General features: G+C 39.9%; 1 protein-coding gene across 1 annotated transcript in view; it reads right to left on the bottom strand.

Moving 5' to 3' along the window:
- The window catches only part of Akap6 (A-kinase anchoring protein 6), a 282310-nt gene extending 259853 nt beyond the window's left edge, over positions 1 to 22457 (bottom strand). The window contains exon 1 of the mRNA XM_052185864.1: positions 22382 to 22457. Coding sequence (XP_052041824.1) covers positions 22382 to 22426 — 45 coding nt within the window. The 5' untranslated portion in view covers positions 22427 to 22457. The remainder of the gene's footprint in view (positions 1 to 22381) is intronic.
- Positions 22458 to 22671: the final 214 nt, after the last annotated feature.

The raw sequence follows: 22671 nt of genomic DNA on the forward strand, positions 1-22671 counted from the left end.
TGTGAGTGTGTGTGCTTGCACATTCAAGTATGTGTGCATTTGCGTGTGTATGTGCATGTATGTGTATGTACTCACTTTCCCAAACATGGATTTTGTTTTGAGCCCCTAATCAAAGATTTGATTAGAGAAAAATAGCGAAGTAATTCTGAACTATGTGCTCTCTTGTAATAGAAAAAAATATATGCTTTTCTCTGTTACTCCACATAAATAATTAAACAACTGTTTATGGGATAATTAGTCTAGCCATCTACTACTTAGCTTCTTAACAATTGCCTGCTTGCTGGAAATTTATATGAAAGAGGCTGAAGATTGTGGGTAAACCTGATAATTTAATGCAATCGAATCTAGGGGGATTAGAGACTTCAAAAAGTAATTAGCGGAATGGCTGCCTCCCTGCAGGATCTGTTTGTATTTTAACAGCTCCAGGAGAAGTGACCTGTGGGAGCCTTACAGGTACTTTCATTAGCAAGGTGAATTGGAAGCACAGTCTGGGGCTCTTGGCCAGCCATGTAGGAATCCATGTAGGAAATGAGTCTAGGCCCAACTGCTCATGTGACTGGAGCAGATGGCAACTAGAAACTGCTTTCAGCTCTCATGACTAAACCTCTTGGTAGAAACACATTTGCTACACAGAGGACACTAAATAAGAAATAAGAAAATCCCTTTTTAGGCTATAAACAACCATTTCGAGATCAGATTTTTATCTATCTATGCATTCATCCATCTTAAGAAAAAATACACAAAATATTTTTTTCTGCCACTGAGAGTATGAATGGGAGACGCACTATTTCAAGCCACTGGTAGAATTTTTAAACACCTAGCATGACAATGATTAATTAAGCTCAGATAGGAGCAAAAAATCATAGAGAATTATAATACCCAACAAATACTGTTTAATTTCAAGTTATTTTCTGTTTTGAGAGAAAGAACAGTGCTAGTCAGAAACTTATTTTAGAGGAGGAAAGGTGAGAAGATGGATGAAGATACTGAAGAAGATATGTGTAAAAGACACAGATTCCATCCCACCATCCACACAAGAGACCACAGAGTACACTGGTCATTCTCTAGCAGTGAAGGCTGAGTCTGGACATCCATAGGCTGACATTGCTCCATGGCCCCTGCTTGCAGATGATTCTTACTTGCATTTTTGCCTGTTTCAGCCTCTTCCCGGGTGTAGACCTTTGTTATCTGACATCCAGATTCCTCTCTTGTATTTCTAAGTATTTCACCTTGGAACAATGGGACCTTGGCATGAATGGTCCCCTGAAACTATGAGATAAAAGATCTACTACCCTACATAGACTCAAGACTTCTGATTCAAGCGTTGTCTTTAAAGCACCTCCTACCCTTTGGCAGCCATGTCTAGGAACAGACAGGACCTTGGGATTGTTAAGGTAGAAGAATGCAGAAAAGAGGAACCTGTTGAAGTGATCAAGACAAACCTTTAGACGTTTGCCTGGAGAGTTATGTACCACTATCTTGCATGAGGAGATAATCGAGTTACTACATCTGTCTTCCTATAGTATTTTTTGACAATAGGACATTCTTTCATAAAAATCTTGATGATTTTTATCACCAACAGAATGTAGCAAGCTAGCTTTAATCCCAGAAGACTTATTTCTCTCTGTGAATGTTCTTCCTAACCAGACGGTAGGTACATTTCATGGTTCTGTTTACAGTTAGTGGCTACTAATTAACTTGTGAGTGAAAACATTATAAACTTCACTTGAACAAACCGACAATTAAAAATTGATTCTAGTAGATGATACAATTCAGGTTTATTTTTCAATATAACCCATTGCTTTCTCGGTTTAAAATCTCCCATGGTTCTCTGTGGATTTTATTCACTTAAACCTTTTCCTCTGAGGAAAGCTCTTGTCCCGCAGGCTCACTCAGATGATTAGATTAACAGTTGTCTCCAAAAATAACAAACTGAGGATAGTTTAAAAATACCCTTTGAACAACAATGTTTTAAAAAGATACTCAAACTGTCCCCAGTTCAACCCATAATTATAAAAGACAGTTCAAAACTTGCAGGACAATGAACCAAGGAAGTAAATTCTGCTATCTAATCAGTTAAAAATAGTAAAAGTTCATCATCACAGCAAAAATAAACATGGAAGTTTGGTTTGTGTTCACACAATCCTTTCAGTTCTAGGCAAAAGGAGAAGGCAGACCACTTGAGGTCAAGGCAACGTGAAGTCCAGCGGCGACCGACCTCTCTTGATAACTGGTTCAGAGCCCCTGTGCTATTTTCCCGAGAGTATAGAGGATAGAGAGGGCCATCTCAGAAGTGAGAGCAAGTGGTCAATGAATCCTCAAATGTATTGACGCATACGATATTTTCCCTCAGAACTGGTTGTGCTAACACAGGACAGTGACAATTTCTAGAACATGAGGTTTGTCAGTTTTTCTGATACACCTCTTTTTCTCCCACCTTACCTCCATCCCTGTGACCCTCAGAGTCACCGGCAAGACAAAAGACACCAGCGACATTACATTTATGATGCCCATAGCTCACTTGACTTAATTGTCCAGGTAGCTAGCAACCTTGGAGACGCAGCCATCTTTTAAAAAGAAGAGTCTTCCAAATCAGGAATAAAATCACTTTCCTTTTTATTTTTCTCCACCAACCACACTCTCTCTGGTGTCTGCTCAGGCAGGAAGGATGGTACAAAGGCATTTATGACTAACACGGTATACATATGCATGCGATAGCTATCCTTTTTACTGGTAAAATTATGTGAACATGATGACTGCAGTAAAATCGCCCCTGGAAATGATGTTGCTGTTTTAATTAGCTCTAACTCACACAGTTCTCTGACCAGCCTGTCTTCCCAGAGGCAGGAAACCTGCTCTACTTGTCTTTGTGTCTATAAGGACACACCCACAGGACCCTGACACACATATGAACAATACCTAAGAGATGTTTGCAGAATTCAATTCACCTGAAGAAAATATGATACTTCACACACCAGAGGGAGCATCCTTAAAAGTAGGGACCAGTTTGTTTACTCTTTGAGGTGCATCCACACTGAGAGGCTTAGGTCGATGAATGCAACTGACATCGAATCCTTTTGTGTTCATGAGAAGAGGGGCTGAGAAGCAAGAGGAAAGGTGGACATTTTCTTAAACACTGGCGGCCACCATGCTGGTATTTTCCATTCCACTATGAGGAAGCGTTGAGCCAGAGATGTGTCACCCATCTTGGCTGACTGATGCTGAAGTAGAAGCCTTGTGGAAGCCTGCTGCTGTAGCTATGGAAACAAAGACACCTAGTTCTGGGAAAGATAAGCCACTACTAACATCGCCCAGAGAACTCTCATTCTTTGTTTATGTTCCCCAGAAAATAGTTTTGCCGCAATTTTATTTGTCAGTACTGAAATGACTGTGACAATTTCTAGAACATGAGGTTTGTCAGTTTTTCTGATACACCTCTTTTTCTTCCATTTTTACATGCATCACTCACAACAGACATGTTGTTGATGCTGAACAACTGTTCATTAGGCAATTTCATCCGGGCTTTGAGATGAAATAACTTGCACTATAGTGTCACAGTTTACATAATTTAATAAAAGTTTCACGTTTCGTAAGTTTCTTTACTAGCTTCAAGTTCCTTCCTTTTGTATAAAAGGTTTATTTATTTTACATACATGAGTACACTGTCACTGTCTCCAGACACACCAGAAGAGGGCATCAGATCCCATTACAGATGGTTGTGAGCCACCATGTAGTTGCTGGAAATTGAACTCAGACCTCTGGAAGAGCAGTCAGTGCTCTTAACCTCTGAACCATCTCTTCAGCCCCTCAAAATCCTTCAATGAAATTCGACAAGAATCACACGATCAACAATCATCCAGGGAAGGAAAAGTCATTTGGTCATTGGCATGTGCTGAGAAGCTTCCTTCCTCCATACCCACTTGGCCTTCATAGATTATCATAGAATAGGCAAAAGGACAACAGAAGGAATCCACAACACAGAAGACCTGGCACCAAGGTCTGAGTGTCCCAGGTGAGGCGATCTTTTATTCTCCACAGTGCAAGGCCATGGGGCTGTGACTATTTACGGCTTAGGGCTATCCAATGATGGGCATGGTCTTCTCTGTAGGGGACATACTGTGACGGCCCTTCAGAAGCACACATGGCTGGTAACAATGTAGACTTAGAGCAGCAATTGGAGGGGGATGATCTATAGTCTACTCAGAATAAGGGCCAAAACTGCAATGCATTAACTGAAGTTAATGTCCCATTTGGGTTGTTTGCAGTTGGCTGGCGTGATGGGTTCAAGGCATTACTCCATCCTCCAGTTCTCCACATTAGCAACACAAATACACATATTCCTCTGAGGATCCTGTCTATCTGACTGTATCACTCATCCTCACTGTAGTCATTCCAGATTTCCCTTGTGGGGAGGGAGGGCTATCAATACCTATTAATTATTCATATTTGTCTTACTTGACTTGGAAAGTTCCTATCAACTCTCTTAAAAGGCTCTTTGGAGTATTTATAGTTATAAAGATTCATTTAAAAATGCAATCTCTGAACTAATGCATAAATATTTCTGTCTAAAAAAAGAAATAAAAAAAGATGAAAATTCTGTTTGGGATGTCTTTGCTGACTCAAGTCATAACATTGGCCAAGCCAGCCTTGTTTTAGATGTCCTTTATATATTTAGGACACTAAGACTGTGGCACAGCTTCTAAAGATGTGTTTCTATGTCTTCCTCCTCCACACAGATATCCACAGCAACTAACTAGCTGTGCAGTTGATTTCTGTACACCCACGACATGCCAACTGGGAACTGATACAATAGACATGGGCTTTTAAGAGATTTTTTTTTGAGAGGCTAAGAACAGGAAATGAGCCCTTGAATGATCAGAGATCTATGAGGAGCTAATTTTAGAGGCCATGGTTAGGACCTTGTAAGTGAGAAAATAGTCACTCCAGACTCTACAGTGTCAGTCTCTCTTTCATATAGGAATGGTCGGAAAGCAAGCCTCACAGCCTTTGGGAAAATTCCCATTATCTCCAGTGATGTAGTAATTCGTTCCTAGGAATTTCCTCCGAGGCAGCAGTTCTCAACCTGTGGGTCTATCAGCAGGTCCAGCACACCTCTCTTTTGATCCTTTAGTTGTTCATTTTTCCTCTATCACTATAAACTGTGATAACATCTAAGTTGATAAATACAGTATTGCGTTAGAGCAGTGGCTTTCAACTTTCCTAATGCTGCGCCCTTTAATACAGTTTCTCACATCGTGGTGCTCCCCAACTATGACCCTACTTCATTGCTACTTCCTAGCTGTAATTTTGCTAGTGTTGTGAATCATAATATGAATATCTGATATGCAGGACCCAATGGGGTTGGGACCCAGCTTGAGAACCACTAAAGATATACACAATGTGCCAAAATACCTTTAATACCATCTGATAGTCAAGATAGATTTTAACTGTGGAAAAAAGTAAGTCGCAAGAGTTCTATAGAAGGAATGTTCCAGCACACTCAAGGAGAAGATGCTGGAAAAGGTGTCACAGATGCTCATAAGGCTTTCTCGAAGTGGCGGGACACAAATGGTTTTTATTGTACCGTCCATCCGTAAGTTTTAAATGTCTCCACTAGAAATTTCTTTTGTGAGAGAGAAGGAAGAGAGGAGCAGGAAGCATAACAACTAAGAAGTGAAGCCAGCTCCATATGAAGGATGGATAATTAAGGGACACATGGCGAGAGGAGGCCTGGAATACCTGTGACGCGGAGGAGACTGAGGAATGTCATGAAGTCAGGTATTCTCTCCACATGAGGAGATGCTACTGACTTCACTTGTAGACACTCTGCCCCCAGTCACCCAAGCTCCCCAGGTCAGGTGAACAGAAATTCACCATCTGTTTCTAACATAAATAACATATCATTAAAACTGGTTCTGAAGACTTAACATTATTTGTTTCCTTTTTTAAGGACAGCAGTCTTGAAATAAAGAAGGTATGGAAATGGTGTATTCATCTGAGGTAACAGCGGAAATGGAGGCATTACTTGTCCCCTCTGAGTATGGCTGGACAGAGGGCCAGCTTCTTTCGAGTTTTCAAATAAAACCTCAAGAGAGAACACTTTTCTGAGGACAGATTCCAGGACTTGACAGGGTGATCATGGCACTCTAGGATTCAAATTCATCCCCTCGGGCTTCTGTGACAAAGGCATATGAAAACTTAGGATCCATTCAGTGGTTCACTTTGCATGAGTAAAATTTCAGTTTGTCATAACTTTTTATAAATTAGCACAATTTTTATCCATTTATATTTTTGTAATTGACTTATGTAGTTTTTATTCATTTATATTTTTGTAATTGACTTATTTTTTTATTTATTTTCATTAGCCTAAATAATCTGTATTGGTAGATTTTTGACCATTCCTTTACCTATGAAAAGCAAAATAATCATAATACACAAACACACATCCAGAATCTTTTCTGGAAATTTTAGTGTTGAACATTGAGACCTAAATTAAAACACAGAATCCAGCTTGTATCTTACTTAAGAAAATCATTTTGGTATTCTACCTGCCCTACGCTTGGCTGACTCCATATTAGTACCACTCTTCCGCAAGCCTTAGACATACAAAACAAGATGAAAGCTATTGAATTCCAATAATGTGGTTTTAAATCTACCCTCTTTGCCCTTTTCCAGAGGCTCCTATGGGAAATAAAAATGGATAAGAATAACATATCTGACTGCCAAGCACAGCAGTCATCCATTATTAATACTCCAATGACCCGCCAAAATGGAGGATGAGGGGCCTATTCAAATAATCCTATAACAGCACTTCAACCTCCTCAAAGGACATTATTCTTTGCTTTTGAAATCTGTTACAAGCTAAGTGACAAATTCAGTTTCAATGTACTTTTTATAAATCTAGATTAATTTTATCTAAAATGTCATTTTAAAACCCATTGCTTATTTAGATTGACTTTAAACCTAGTGAAGAACTTTCTTCTCCCTAATTATACACAGAGAATTCTGCTCCTTTCAAACAATGGATGGGGTTTCAGAATACATACAAAAGAAGTGGCAGGATCGATAAATGAGCTCTGAGCTAGCCCGGACAACATCTGAACCAAGATTAATTCAATATATCATTCATGATTAATGCCCTTGGCCCCATGTGCCCTAAACCATGTGCTAGGCCTACTTCTAATTCACTGTAAACAGAAACCATTTTGTGATGGTCTGGTGAAAATTCAGATGTGTGCAAGTGTACTGACAGTAAACAGATATAACAAAATTAAAGACACAAGATGAAAAGGGCAACTTAGCAGCGGATGCTGGGAATATGGGTAAGAGAAGCACAGAGGGTCACAAGGCAAAACAACTTTCATTATTTCTGTGTAAGTTAGACTTTAGCTTCTTCTGAAACAAAGTGGTATATTCCAGTTGACTTCCAAATAGAGAGCCCAACTAACATTTTTTTTAAGGCAGAGGAAACATGGGGGCAAAGAGCAGAAAGGCGAGAGTGCTGGCCACTAGAAGCACACCCTTGGGTTTGTGACAGTTGAAAAAAAGGTTTGGTAGAGGAATTAAACACTAGGGACATCAATAGTCATAAGGATGTAGCACTTAAACAATTTCTGCGCACAGACTGCAACCAAGGAAGATATAAAAGATCCTCCAGAGTGGTCCCTGGTTCTGGAAAGACTCAGTGCAACAGTATAGGGGAATACCAGAACAGGGAAGTGGGAAGGGGTAGATGGAGGAACCGGGGGGGGGGGGGAGGAAGAGGGCTTATGGGACTTGCGGGGAGTGGGGACCCAGAAAAGGGGAAATCATTTGAAATGTAAATAAAAAATATATCAATAAAGAAAAAATTAAAAAAATAAAACAAAAACAAAAACAAACCAAAAATATCCTCCAGAAAAGACCACATCTTCAGAACCGCATTGTATCTTTGTGTAAATAATCCAGGCTACCTGGAAGGCAGAGGCAAAGGCTGAGAGAAACCTTACGTGTGGGGAGATGTAGGCTGGAAGGACCAGCTGCTAACTGGAGTAGTGACAACAAGAAGGAAAGCCTACAGAAAACCCAGGTGTTGCCTGGGAGAGAGGATCCCGTGTGTCTCTGCTATGCCATGTGTCTATGTCAGCTTATAGTGCATCAGGGAGCGGTGCTTCTGTGAAGACCACACAAAGGTCAAAGGCCATCTCCCACTCAGGCTGGGAGAGAACAGCTCGAAGTGATTTGGCCCAGAGGGACCTTTTCCCTTCTTCCTCCCATAGGTCACTAATGTCAAAGCCATCAATGGCCCCAGGAGCTCACAGTACTAAAATGCCTCGTGGGATTCGTCCACTGATGATTGATTTGATTAGCCACTTGATTTCCTTGAGCTGGGGCTGCCCAGTGCTTTCCTGAACCTGGCATGCTGACATTTCATATTAGAAAAGGTAAAGTAATTCCGATAGTAGCCATTCTTCATAGCTTAAAAGGATTGGCCCAGATAGAGTCTGAGGTTTATTAAACAGCCTATATAAGTGTTAGAACAAAAGCTGAGACAGTCATGTGAGCCAAAAAGACAAGAAAAACATGCTGGCACATTAGCAGGCAAAGGGATTGCATACGGGTCATTTTGTTGTTGTTCCGGTTTGGCTTTTGTACCAGTACGCATTTATTTTTATATTATAGTTTATAAGAAGCATGGAATATTTTTTTCAAAAAAAAAAATAGAAAACGATGGTTTTTGCTTGCTTGTTTGTTCTTTACCATATACACAAAAATTCAGCATTTAAAGACCAGGAGTGGATCATGAACACACTACAGCAGAGGCGGACCCAGTTCGGAAGGTCAGAAGCACAGAGACTGAAAACAACACAGAGGCTTTGTGTAAGCTCCTCCCCTTTAATCTGTGGGAAAAGATCAGTAGAGACAAATCCTTGGCCAGGAACTCATCCCAAAACTTACTTTAAATGTAACCAGAATACATTCTGTTTTTCAAACTGCAGGAGGTCAGCTGCACGCAGAGGCGGCAGCAGGGTTTGTGGAATGACAGAGATTTCCGGGAGAGGCAACTTCAACAGGAATATAAAAAGCGTCAAGTAACATACAGCAGATGTAAGCGGACACCGGACTAGAATGACCCGCCTCCTTGAAACACTATAAACAGCCAGAGATACAAAGTCTCAGCAACAGGACGCTACTTGCTTCCATGCCAAGCAGAATCCAGTTCTGACCACTTTGGAAACTGGTGTCCTGAGGCCACCTCCTCCCTTGCATAAGACCTGGACTGGAGAGGAAAGGACTGACATTTTTAACAGTGTTTCTCTCATTCCATTTGTACAGTCAACGATGATTCAGAAAACAAATTTATATCACACAAATGGTCCAGGGCATATGGAATTTTAAAACTTTAATAAATCGCTTTTCAACAAAAATAACATCAAGATCATTGGGGGGGGGGGGGGAAACGTTTGAAAAGGTCAGACAAAATTTAATCAGGGAGGAGAAAACAGCCTGTGGTTAGAAGCGGTGGGACCAGGTTCAGTCCCCAGCTCTGTCATGGAAGCTCAGAGGCACTGGTGACGCTAGTTCCAGAGAATCCAGACTCCATTTCTGACATATACCAGGTACATGTGTGTTGCACAGACATAACATGAAGGTAAAATGCTAATACATATAAAATAAAATTTAAAAAATGAATCAGGGGTCATGTCTATCTGCCACCAAACAAAACTGTCTAGTACAGAAATGGCCCCTGGCAATCCCTGAACAAGGAGTAACTGGGTAAGTCTCTAATCATTTTCCCCTTTGTACAAAATGTATTCCACATGCTGAATACACTACACTGTATTCCAGATTTGTGCTGTTTTTATTCAATAGCATATCATGAATATTCCTTCATGTAAATTAACATCATTCGTAATTCCTAGGGCAGGCTAACACACATTATTTATGTAGCCAATTCCTTATTGCTGGCTATTTGACCTTTCATTCTCTTCTTGAGAATTTTTAAGACTTTGCTATTACTATCGTGCATGTGTGGGGGTGTGGCACACACAACAACATGTGTTTGGGGTCAGAGGACAGCCTTGTGGAGTCAGCTCCCTCCTACCTTATATGGGCTCCAGGAACTGACCTCGGGCCATCAGGCTTGCAAATCAAGCCTCTTTGCCCACGGAACCATCTTGCTGGTTCTCTTTGTTGTTTTTTTCATTTATCTTTCTGTCTCTGTCTCTCTGTCTGTCTGTCTGTCTCTCTGTCTCTGTCTGTCTGTCTGTCTGTCTGTCTGTCTCTCTCTCTCTCTCTCTCTCTCTCTGTCTCTCTCTCTCTCTCTGTGTGTGTGTGTGTGTGTGTGTGTGTAGAAGTCAGAGGACAAATTCTGGTGTCACGCCTCACTCAGGTGCTATTGCTATTCTTTCTTTTTTCTGAGGCACGGTGTCTAAGTCTATACTGCTTAAGTGCAAGCCTTGGGGACCTGCCTGCCTCTGCCTCCTCTGCACTAGGATCCCAAGTGTATGCTACCACATCAACTTTTTTTAACTGGGTTCTGGAGATTAAAATCCGGTCATTGTGTTCATGAGGCAGGCACTTTACCAACTGAGCCTCCATCCTCCCCTCTTTCCATTCTCTTAAAGGCATAAATATACTGTTGGTAAAACAAATTCTACCTTTTCCTTTGTTAGAATATATGTTCTCTAAAATTAGGAGCCTTTTCTGCCTGTCTTGTTTTCTTTTAGATCCTAGAACAAAGAATAATTACTGATGGTCAATAAAGAATTAACAAAAATAAACTGTGAGTGTCCAGTTTAACTTCAGTCACCCTGCTCCCATCTGAAAGAGCAGCAAAACTGGAGCTGGTTTCTCTTCCCCAGTGCGCCTGTCTCCCTGTGATGCATCCTAGTCAGGGTCACTACTGCTGTGAGGAGACACCATGAGCAAAGCAGCTTGGGAAGGAAAGGGTTTATTTGGCTTAACTTCCATAAGATCGCTCATCACTGAGGGAAATCAGGGCAGAAACTACTTTCCCTAAGCAATGTCATAACCTTCAACTCAAATAATAGCAGTTTTTCCTTTAGATAGACAGTAAAGGTAAGAATAGGAAATTGTTCGATTTTAATATAAAATGAACAATAAAGAATAGCCCGAGAAATCTGAAAGAGGCCAATTAGCAAAGAGAGCAGTAAGGCAAGCCTAGCCAATGTTACAATAAGCTTCAGGAATCCAGACTGATGCTAACAGAATACAGGGTGAGTCTAGAAGTATATTCAAACACACATGGGCATTTGCAATGTGACATCACAAATCAGTGGGGGAAACATGGAAGCTGACAATTAAGTTGGATTTAATATACACCTTACAAAGTCCCAATGAACCAAAGAGTTTAAAATAAAAAATATAAGGTATGTGAATATGATTTAGAAAAAGTACATAGGAAAGACTAGACTAGACTCAAAATCTAGAGCCATTAAAAGAAAGAGATTTGGCTATCATGGAAATTATTGCCAAAGGTACAGGAAAAACAAGCATAGATCAGCACTTACAGCTGGACAGCAAATCAGTTTAACAAATGGGATACAATTTGGCTGCTTCTGTTAAATTTCAAGTGCTATATGTACTAAATAACATCCTACTTCTGAGAATTTAGTGTTCAATATACTTATACATTTTGGGAAATTCCTTACATGCAAGTCTATTGTGGGAATACAGTTTATAATGTTCAAATATTGGTAATACAGTAAATGTCCATTAATATGATATATTTATTTGAATAGCATATATATATATATGTATATATATATATGTATATATAATGGTGGTAAGAAAACTTTTTATAAAATAGCACCCTCTTCATCATAACCTAGAAAGCAGAGTGTTATATCTAGGAATATCTATGTATGTATGTATGTATGTATGTATGTATGTATGTATCCATATGTAAGAATAGTTAATAAAAAAGAGGCCATGAGTGAGAAGGAGAGTAGAGAGAGACACATGGAATGGTTTAGAAGGAGGAAAGGGGTGGGGGGAAATGATGTAATTATATTATAATCTCAAAACATTAAAAATTAACTATCTAAAAGCTCTTTTCCCTAATATGTGTTTCATACCTTAAATTTTCCTTTGTGTATTTATTTGTGTTTTACAAAATATTTCTATTTTATATAATATTACTTTTTAAAAATATATTGCTTAGAAAAGTGTTTCTCAACCTGTGGGAACCCCCTTGTGGGTTACATCAGACATTTATGTTACGATTCAAAACAGTAGCAAAATTACACTTTTGAAGTAATCATAAAATAATTTTATGGTTAGAGTTTAATTCACCACAACATGAGAAACTGTTTTAAAGGGTTGCAGCATTAATGAGGTTACTACCTTAGGAGATATAAAAGGTTGCTTTCCAAACTCAATTTGTAAAATAACATTCCACAGGAAGCACAAAACTATAAGATTAATTTTCAATATAGATTTCTTTTTATAAATATTTCAAACTTCTATTTTGATAACACAAGGTCATATTTTAAAATTATAACAAACCAGTGTGCAATAGAAAAATAAAAAGCAAAGAATGATACAATAGTTTAAAATAATATAACATGGTTATTAGATATAAGCTACTTCTAATCATGGAAATTTACTATGTTACTATATGATTAATGGAATGATTTTAGCCATATGGATATATACCAATCAAACACTTTGCAAGCTTTTTGTGTTAAGACTGTTACAGTTTGGCTTTGATGTTTAATAAAACCTGTTTAAGTGTAGAAATGGAAGTCGGTTTTAAAGCAATACATACAAAATAAAACGAGAGAAAACCAAGAATCCGTATTACTGTGTGGCAATATAAATTCTAGAAGGATTCACAAGCAACAAGACTAAGTACCACCTTACAGGCATATACTGGGAAAAGATACTAGCCGTAGGTCTACACTGGCACACTGGTGGTGGATGCAAGGTGCCCTGCATAATTTCTCTTTATATTTAAAATTTTCACACTTATGAAGATAGTTTAAATCTAAAAATATTAAGCAACAACAAAACTCCAAACCAATTTTAATATGGCCAAATTACAGCTGAATAGTAAATAGTACGATAATTCCATTTTCTTCAGTGAAAGCCACTTGGTGGTTTCCATTGTTCTGATTAGCAATCCATGAGGCACAGACACCTTTTGCCATGCACTTTCTTTAAGGAACATCACTTCATTTCTCCGACTAAAGCATCTTCAACCTACGAAGCAGAGCCATCTACCTAAGCACTTCAATAATGTCATGGTTAAAAGCACCCTCGTTAGTAGTCTTCCAGGCACTTTTAAAAAGCAAAACCTTCAATCGAACAGACAAGATCATTAGGATGGAAGATGCAATTTATTCATTGATTGAAATGCCTTGATGGCAACCTTAATAGTCCTCATTCTGTGAATGAGGAGTTTCAGCACGGAGGAGAAGGAGGGCCTCTCAAAATGACAATGCAGTGCTTGCAATGCTTCTGGTAGTCGACCACTCACCGGTGGAGCATATTTGCTGCCTTATACTAGGCCGCCTGCCGTTCGCTCAAACGGCAGTAACAGGATACAGTCATTAAGCAAGAGCCAATGCAATAAAATATTGAAGACATTGGGCTTAACTGCAGGAACTGCATCTGCAAGGGCAGAATAATGGGGAGGGGCAAAGAGGAAACAAAGGGCGGGAGAGGGGAGCCTGCCTCCTGGAAGAGCTATCACCCTAGAGAGTGAGATGCACTTTCTGCTTACATTATCCCGTTCACTAGGCTATCATTTACTCCGCTAGGGCATGGTTTCCTAAGCTGTAAGATGTGGGAACTGCTGTGGTGGAGACTTTCCTATGCACTCAACAGACCTCCTTTCTGATGGGCTCGTCTGCATTTCCCACGTGCCCGATGGGGCACTATGGCTGCATGAGTAGCAACCAGCAGAATGTGCACAGGGTGGTATGCTTCTGGTATCACACCTAATCCCTGAAGATGGTTTTGATGGCTCAATGACCTGTCTTCCTGCTGTGCTGCCTACACTCAGAAAATCCAGAAAAATAAAAAAAAAGAACCCTAAGGGCTTGGAAATGAGCCTCCAGATTGGCACTGTCCAATATGCGTGGTCTTGAAAGGTCCCTGGACCAGGGTGTGTGGACTGTACATGTAAAACACATAGTGTATTTCACAGGAACGAATGTGCTTAAAATAGCTTAGTGATACTTTTACATCAGCTATACTAGAATCCTTATTGTGTTTTATGTGTATGAGTGCTTAGCCTGCATATATGTCTGTGTGCCATGTGAGTGCCTGGTGCGTGTGGAGGCGAGAAGAAGGCATTGGCAGCCCTAGAACTAGTTATAGATGGTTATGCGACATCGGTGGTTCTCAGGAATTAAAGCCAGGTCTTCTAGAAAAGCAACCAGTGCTCGTGACTTCTGAGCCATTTTTTTCCCAGCTTCCCTTAATTGCATATTAAAATCACAATATTTTGGAAAAATTGATTTTAAAAAACTGTTAAAACCTATTTATTTTTGCTTTTAAAATGTTGCTTCTTGGAAATTTAAAATCACACATTGGGATTGCATTTGGGGCTCATTGTCATATTTTAATCGGGTAGCTCTGCGAAGCATGGAAATCCCAGTCCTTGACTCAGCATTGAAAGCAGTGCTCACCCGGCTACCACACGCTGCAGCAGTGGACACTTGCAGGACCAGGCTGCTGGCTCAAGCTTTGATCCTTCAGTCATCCACTCAAAGGCCTCTGTGTACACATCTGCCCTTTAAGATAAAGAATAGGGATTTGCTAGTCCTACATTTTGGTAAAGGAGTTGAGGGGGAGAGTGTGTTATCACAGGATACACACTGTGGCTGCATTCATTAGGCCTGGAGAGTACAGAAACAGTTGACAAAACTAGCAGAGAAAAAAAGATCACGAGATGTAACAACCAGTTGAGAGCGCCGGGCCTTCCTAGTGGAGTGTTCTTCCAGAATTTCTGGCTCAGGGGAGGTAAATGCCAGGATTTTCACCATTCTACCTAGTACCTGCTCCGACAATACCACACCAACCCTGACCAGATGTGCTGTGTGGACACATCTGTCCCCTCTAGCACTGTACATCCAGAGGCAAATGCTGAACTCTGGGGACACAGGCTCAGTGTTAGAGTGGTATAAGGAGCAGTTGGTGACTTCAGTTTGACTCTTGTATTTATTTCCCTGTCTTTGCAATAAGAATCCTGCAGATACATTACTACATTCATTTTCATATAAATAGTGTCGTACCAACTATTTTCTGTATAGCAATCCGCCCAATGAACAAGTCACACATGGGATTGTGGGAGCCTACTTCTCCACAAAGCTCACTGCGTCTTCGACTAACAAGATCACTGCTAACGATTGCTTCTGCTCGTTAACAGTTCCATGGTTCATGCTAGTGTTCAAACATGTCAGGCTTTCTTCCCTCTTCTTATCTCCTTTTTTGAAAATAAAGGTTTAGTCTAAGTGAGTCAAACATGATGATAGTCTTCCGAAAAAGAAGAAAAAGGGAACAAAGTATGAGTTTCAAATGCTGTTTGTACATATTAACTAAACTTTCAAAAATAATACCTAGCCAGATGTGGTGGTGCACACGTTCAATCTCAATACTCAGGAGGCAGACGTAGACGGATCTCTCAATTTGAGGCCAGCCTGGTCTACAAAGTAAATCCAGACACAGAAAAACCCTGTCTAGAAAAACAAATGAACAAACAAAACCCAACAACAACAACAACAAAAACACTAAATACATTATGTTTTGTAAAAAAAAAATTTTTTTTATGTTTCTAACTCAGGTACACAAGCACTTACAAAGCCAAGACTACTTTTAATTATAGAAATTTGGTCTGAGCCATCTACTATGATGCAACATCTCACATTAAAGACCGTGGAACATGAGTATTGTATCCCTTCTCCATTTCTGTTAAGAAGTGATTAATGCCCGAAGAAAAAGTTAATCACAAGAACTATTAATGGTCAATGTTATTTTTAGTATTTATAATGATAATACTAAATATTATATACTGATAATGATATATATATATACTATATATATATCATATATATATATTATATACTGATAATGATTATATATATAATGATAATACTAAATACTAATATAATGATAGTATGATATGATAAATGACAATAAATATCATCTAATGGTATCTCAAATGCAGATACTGTCAAAATAATATATTAATAATTATATCTCATTCATATTATTAATAGCATGCCAATTTTGATTATAAATGCTTCTGTGAACATCAGTATCAAAGCTTTTATTACCCACCATATATATTCATCTTCTCAGCAGGAGAAATTTATAGGAACTGTCTATATAAACTAAAAATCAAATAAAAATTTAATCGTCTAAATATTGAATCAGGAAATCCGACAGGAGCTCAGTGGTGCAAGGCTAGCCCTGCACACATGAAGCCTTCCCTAGGGGACAGGAGCTCAGTGGTGCAGGGCTAGCTCTGCATGCATGGGGCCCTAGGTGATCGCCATCACCAAAAAATAAACAAACCAACATAAGAAACAACTTCCCTAATCATATAAACAGTGACAAGACAAATAAGTGAATGCAAATCAGACTTCCTTCTTTCATTTTTTGTTCTTTTTCCCACGAGTGCTAAACTTTGTGTTTTAATGGATTAAACATTTAGAAGTTCATAAATCAGAATCCATTCACAACACATAATTGTAAAGTGAGCAATGTGGGCTACCACTCTAATGAAGAATGTCAACACTGTTGATAGCCAACACACTCCCACAAGCCCCTCTGCCTGGAAGAGAGCAAGACTATTAATTATAATAACCCTTCCTTTCTCCCTCCCTCCCTTCCTCCCTCCCTTCCTCCCTCCCTCCCTTCCTTCCTTCCTTCCTTCCTTTCTTGCTTCTTTCCTTCCTTCCTTCCTTCCTTCCTTCCTTCCTTCCTTCCTTCCTTCCTTCCTTCCTTCCTTCTTGGTAGCCATTTTAGTTACTTGGTATCCACTTCCAAATAAACCAATATAAACTTTCCTGTTTGGTCTTAATGGAAATACAATCATATAGAATACACCCCTTTGTATTGCTTCTTCTGCCAAATATTATTTCTGAAGAATCTTCCCATCCTGGGTTGTTCTGTATCCAGACTTATCTGGAACTTGATATACAGCCAGTTGGTCTTGAACTTGCAGGAATCCTCCTGCCTCAGCCTTCTAAATGTTGGGAACCAGGAAGTGCCACCATGTCCCAATAGACCAATGCTTTAATATAGAAATTAATGCATAATCTATACACAAAATATTAGAAATAATAAAGTGAGCAGCTTTGGAAGTCTCTTTCCTTTCCAAACTGTGTTGACTTAAGATCTTCCAAAATGTTTGATAAGAGAAAGGCAAAAAAAAGAAGGAAGGTGTATAAAATGATTTAACCAGCAACTCCCTCCTATATAGCATTAAGATTCCTACCAACTACTCCTATATGGCATTTAGAGTCCTACTCTACCTCCTATATGGCATTAGATTCCTCCTAATATGGGGCTTAGTGGTTAAGAGCACCAGTTCTTCCAGAGGGACCCAGGTTCAATTCCCAGCACCAACATAGTAACTCACAACTGTCTGGAACTATAGTTCTAGAGGATCTGACACCCTTACTCAGACATACATGCAGGTAAATCATAAATGCACATGAAATAAAAATAAATTCTTAAAAAATATTTCTATTGGGTTGAAGAGATAGCTTAAGAACACTGGCTGCTCTTTTAGAGTTCAATTCCCAGCAACCACATGGTGGTTCACAAACATCTGTAATGGGATCTGATGCCCTTTTTTCGCTTGCAGGTACACATGCAGATTAAATGAAGGAAGAAAGGAAGGAAGGAAGGAAGGAAGGAAGGAAGGAAGGAAGGAAAGAAAGAATAAATGAATAAATAATTTTTATATAAAAAATATTCATACAAACCACTGGCACAATCACACATGCACATGAGTCTGGCCTCATTGCTATCCTGGTCTCTATGGCAACTAAAAACCATCTCATCCCTGTGCTCTTGTTTCTGGGGCTACTTGTCTGAGAAGGAATTGACTTGTGATGCCTGGTGTGATTTTACTCTGAAGCACTTGTTCCATTGACAGTGGGCAGAAGTGAAATCATTCCTCCCCCCACACACACACAGCTAACTCAACCACTCTCCTGAGAGGGTGTCCCTGAGGACTGCTGGAGGTCTGATGCCTGGTGGCACTCATTACCTTTGATTAATAGTCAGCCTGTGACAGAGTTAAATGGTCCTCACTTTTTCCTCCTTTTTCCATGTTTGCATAAAGGTAAATATTCATTCGTTCAGTCAGTCAATCACTCATTCAAAAAGTGTTGAGTGGGTGTCAATAGTGAGAGAAGCATTCCTCTCTCCTCCAAAAAGTGTGTGCTAAACAGAGCACAAAAGCAGAGTCCCAGCTCTGGAAATACCCAGGTGTAGACTGACACAGATACTGGATGCAGTGTTCTGGCTACTATGGAAGTTAAACATCTAGCGTAAGAAACATGGTGCATGACTATAGATCTCGCCACAGTTTGCAGAGACGTGAGCTAAATTCCTGGTTTTCTCTTGCATCTTGAGAGATCCAGGAAGGCCCAGAATATCTTTTCATGCTCTTCCCTGCCACACATTCTTCAGCCCTACCACATCCTGGATGTCCTAAGAGGTCTCTCTCTTGTGCTTCAATGGCTTTTTAAGGATGAGACCACACTCTAATGAGTTCATTAGAATGCCAATGGTCGGCACACAGATGGGACTCAATAACCAACTAGTAGTAAATAAAGAGCCAAAATCTAAAATGCTATAAGGTGCTGGCATGCCTGTTACTGGATCACTGAGGTGGTCTAAGAAGTCCGAGTAGTGAGGTTCATTGTCTTCACGCTGTCTGCAGATGGTGGAACTGTATATAAAAGACTGAAATTTAAAAGACTGAAAACAGCGCCTGTGCCTAACCCAGAGGACGGCAGTTGTTGCTCAGTCAAGCATGCACCTGTTCTTAACAGCTGACAGTCATTCTGATTGGCCAGTGCTCACTGCATGCTCAGTGTTAAATATATGAACCTATGTGTTGTGTATAAGGAAGGTTGCTGACAATAAATGAGAGAGAAGATGGCAATCAGTACTCGAGCGCTGTAACATGAAATTTATAGGACATATGAAAGCTGCCAGCGAATTGTCCTCATAATTAATAATCAAATAAATATGTTAATAAATAAAACATATATACCATTAATTTTTTCCTAAGTAGCCTTTATCAAAACTTTTTAAAGGAGAAACACTTGAAGGAAAAGACAAAATGGCTATGAATGTTAGAAAAACATTCAGAGAAAGGAATATTACTGGAGATAAAAAGATTCATTATATTAAAATGACAGTTTTATCAAGAACGTATATTACTAAGCACCCACGCCCTAATGTAGAGCTTCAAGATAAAACCACCACTGATGGAGCTCCACGGAAACACAGACAGATTTATAGTTGCAACTTCCACTTCAACATACTTCTCTCAATAGGGTATGAGAAAAATACACATAAACATAAAAATATAGGTAAAGAAAATATTTGAACAACTAGCAACTAATATGACATTAAGTCAGTTAGGAAGCCAAGTGGTCCTCTCAGATAAAAGTACCATTCATACTCTTTCAAGTGACGACTCCTACAGAATAGATGAGAAACACGAAATCAGGCTTAGAAGATTTAAAAGATTTAAGTCACAATACATATGCCATCTTAATGTGATATAATTAAATTAGAATAGGACAATAGAAATAATAACGAAGATTTCTGGAAATCCCCCAAATATTTAGAAAGTAAATGATACTTTAAAAAATAACCCATGTATCAAAGAAAATAACTGAAATGTAAACAAGAAAGCATTTCTGCATGGTTAAGTAAAACATTCTTCTATACTGTTGGTAAAACTCTAGTCTGTAGCACATTTATATTTCATGAACTTTCTAAAGGGTACCCTCTGCCCTACTAAACATCAACCCAGCCTTCAAGGGCAGTCACTGCAGCTGATAAACACCAGAGGCAGAAAAATTTTCTTCCAAATGTCCAAAGAAAGAAACTGAAGCAGGAAAGACAGACATCACCCAGGGCTGGAGAGAGCCAGGTCCTGCTTCCCTTGCAGAGGCCTGGAGCAATTGCTGATGTCATGTGATGGGAGTGGCCTTGGGGGACTAATAACTGCCAGTAACTCCAGCTCAGGATCCAACACCCTCTACTGATTTCTTCAGGTACTGCACACGTGTGCATCCAACACACACACACACACACACACACACACACACACACAAATGCATACACATGCATGCTTAAATAATAATTTTAAGTTAAAACAAACAAGAGATATCACCCCTCCACACGTGATTTGCTTACAGAAAACAACTGCTGACAGCCCCATTTTTAACTAGTAACCCTTACGCCTAATTCCATGAATACCCCACTCTTGATATAGTTGTCAGAATCTCAAGACTAACCTTTCACTAACATGAATTACCATCTCTTGAACAGTTAGGTTGAACCACACAAGTGGATCAGGAGTTGAAGGTCATCATCAGCTTCAGACAGCTTGGAGCCAGGTTGGGCTGCATGAAATTCTCTCAAACAAAGTTACATCAGGCTAAGTCTTGACTCCTATTCACTGTGCATGGATTCTTGAAAAGTGATCAGCTGCTCAAGTACATGCTAAATTACACCAGTTATAAAACCTGCTATTAAGTATTTTAGTAATATAGATGTTATGTGATATATATATGCTGGATTAAATTAGCTTGATCAAAAGTTTCAAAGTATCTTTGACAGTATTTATATGCCTGTTTTCATGCCAGACACTTGAGAGTTAAAGCGAACCTCAATGTATAAGCCAGGTCAGCACAGTTAGGGCAAGCAGAGCGGTGTGCATGTTACACTGATGTTATCCCAATGGCAGGATAGGGGTGTGTGGTGATTACTTTCACCAGTCTGGAAATACATCCCAGACCCCACGCTTAATGTGTAAAAGCCACGTGCTCTGAAATGAAGGGCGTTAACCTTTTCCCATTGTCTCCCTCAGATTCCAAGCCTTTCTTTTTGCAACTGGAATAAGAAAATAAAAGACAAGAGAGGACGGCCAGTCTTCAAAAGATTTTTGTCACAAGCGGAACAAATTACTCAGCCTCCCTTACCTCCTAGAATCTGGATGTATGTAACTGACAGCACTATGAAGACTTGTTTTTTTAAGCATATTGCCTAGCTAGGGAGTGGAACACAGAGCCCATCAAAGCACTTATGCTGTGTGGGGGAGAGACACTTGGGACTCTGGTGCTGTGCTCTGGATTGAATGGTTCAATGACCTCTGTCCATTACAAAGAGCTCCCCACCACTCCCGGCCTACCTGAATGAAGACGTCCGGTGTGTGGCAGTGTCCTAAACAGGCTGCTGCAGTTTCGTGTCCTTTGGCCAAGCCATCCACTCTGTCAGTTAGGCCACCATACAGCAAACAAGAAGCAGCAGAGAGAAAGCCCAGATCGGGTAACTCAAGTCGATTTGGTTTTCAATCTGTTGTCACTGGTTAACCAGCTTTACCACCAGAGAATATAATATACACACATGGCTTGCTTTCCGTACCTGGACATGCCAAGAGCTGTGGGCCTAACTGCTTAGAGGCTCGCAGTGGACTGTAATGACAGTAAGGTTTCAAATGCTCAGTCACTCAGCTCCCAGACTGCTAACTGGAATTTCATTCCACATGTGCCCCTCACAATTAGCAGGGTTATTTTAGGCCCTGACCTAAGTTCCCTGAGAATGCACGCCGACGGCAAAGGCTGTCTAATGTGTCAGTTGCTTGGTTACACTAGAAGCTTGTGTGCGAAGCTTACTGTTTGTGTGGTATTTCTTCTGCACAACACTGCACTTTTCAGCTCAGAAGAAACACCAGGATTACCCACATCTCTAAATATTCACAGAGAGCTCAGCCCACGAGGCAGACCACAGTTACCGATTCGTTAACTGGCTGGACCGTCAGAACCCAGAAGCCAAGAAAAGCATGTGAGTGTCTTGGACAGCTGTTTGGAGAAACAGTTTTATTCTGGCTAGCAGTGTGCCTCACACAGTGCTCTGCTGCACAAGGAAACTGCCCAGAATCCTATGAGAATGTTCAGACCCTCCAGAGACAGCTAGAAATACTATGCTGTAAATATGTTTCACAATTATAAAAGTTGACTGCTATATTTTGACAGATATTCACAAAACATGCTATTTGTAATAAACTACAAACTAACCAACCTACTGGATAGCATAACTGTTTTATAAATGTGGCTCTTAGGAAAGAAATAGCCAAGAGACCATGGAAGAAAAGGGTACGGTGCCCTCTTACCAGTGCCTGCCCATGACGGCGCTGAACATTCTTGCATCTAGACATATGGCATGTGGCGTGTGCTCACAGAGTTTCCAGCTTCCTCATAAACACCCTACTCACGGCTTCCACAGACACCGGGCTCCGGGAGAGGGGGTGAGTGTCCCAGAGGAGTAAGCAGAAGTTAGAATGTTCTGACTCGAGATCTGCTGAGAACCAGTCAGCTTCATTGTCAAAGACGCTTAAATAAAAGCTAGAACTGACTCATCCCAGTACTCCCCAAAAGAGAGAACTTTCTTTCCCTCACTCTG

This window comes from Apodemus sylvaticus, chromosome 6 (genome assembly GCF_947179515.1).
Source record: "Apodemus sylvaticus chromosome 6, mApoSyl1.1, whole genome shotgun sequence".
NCBI classification, from domain to species: domain Eukaryota; kingdom Metazoa; phylum Chordata; class Mammalia; order Rodentia; family Muridae; genus Apodemus; species Apodemus sylvaticus.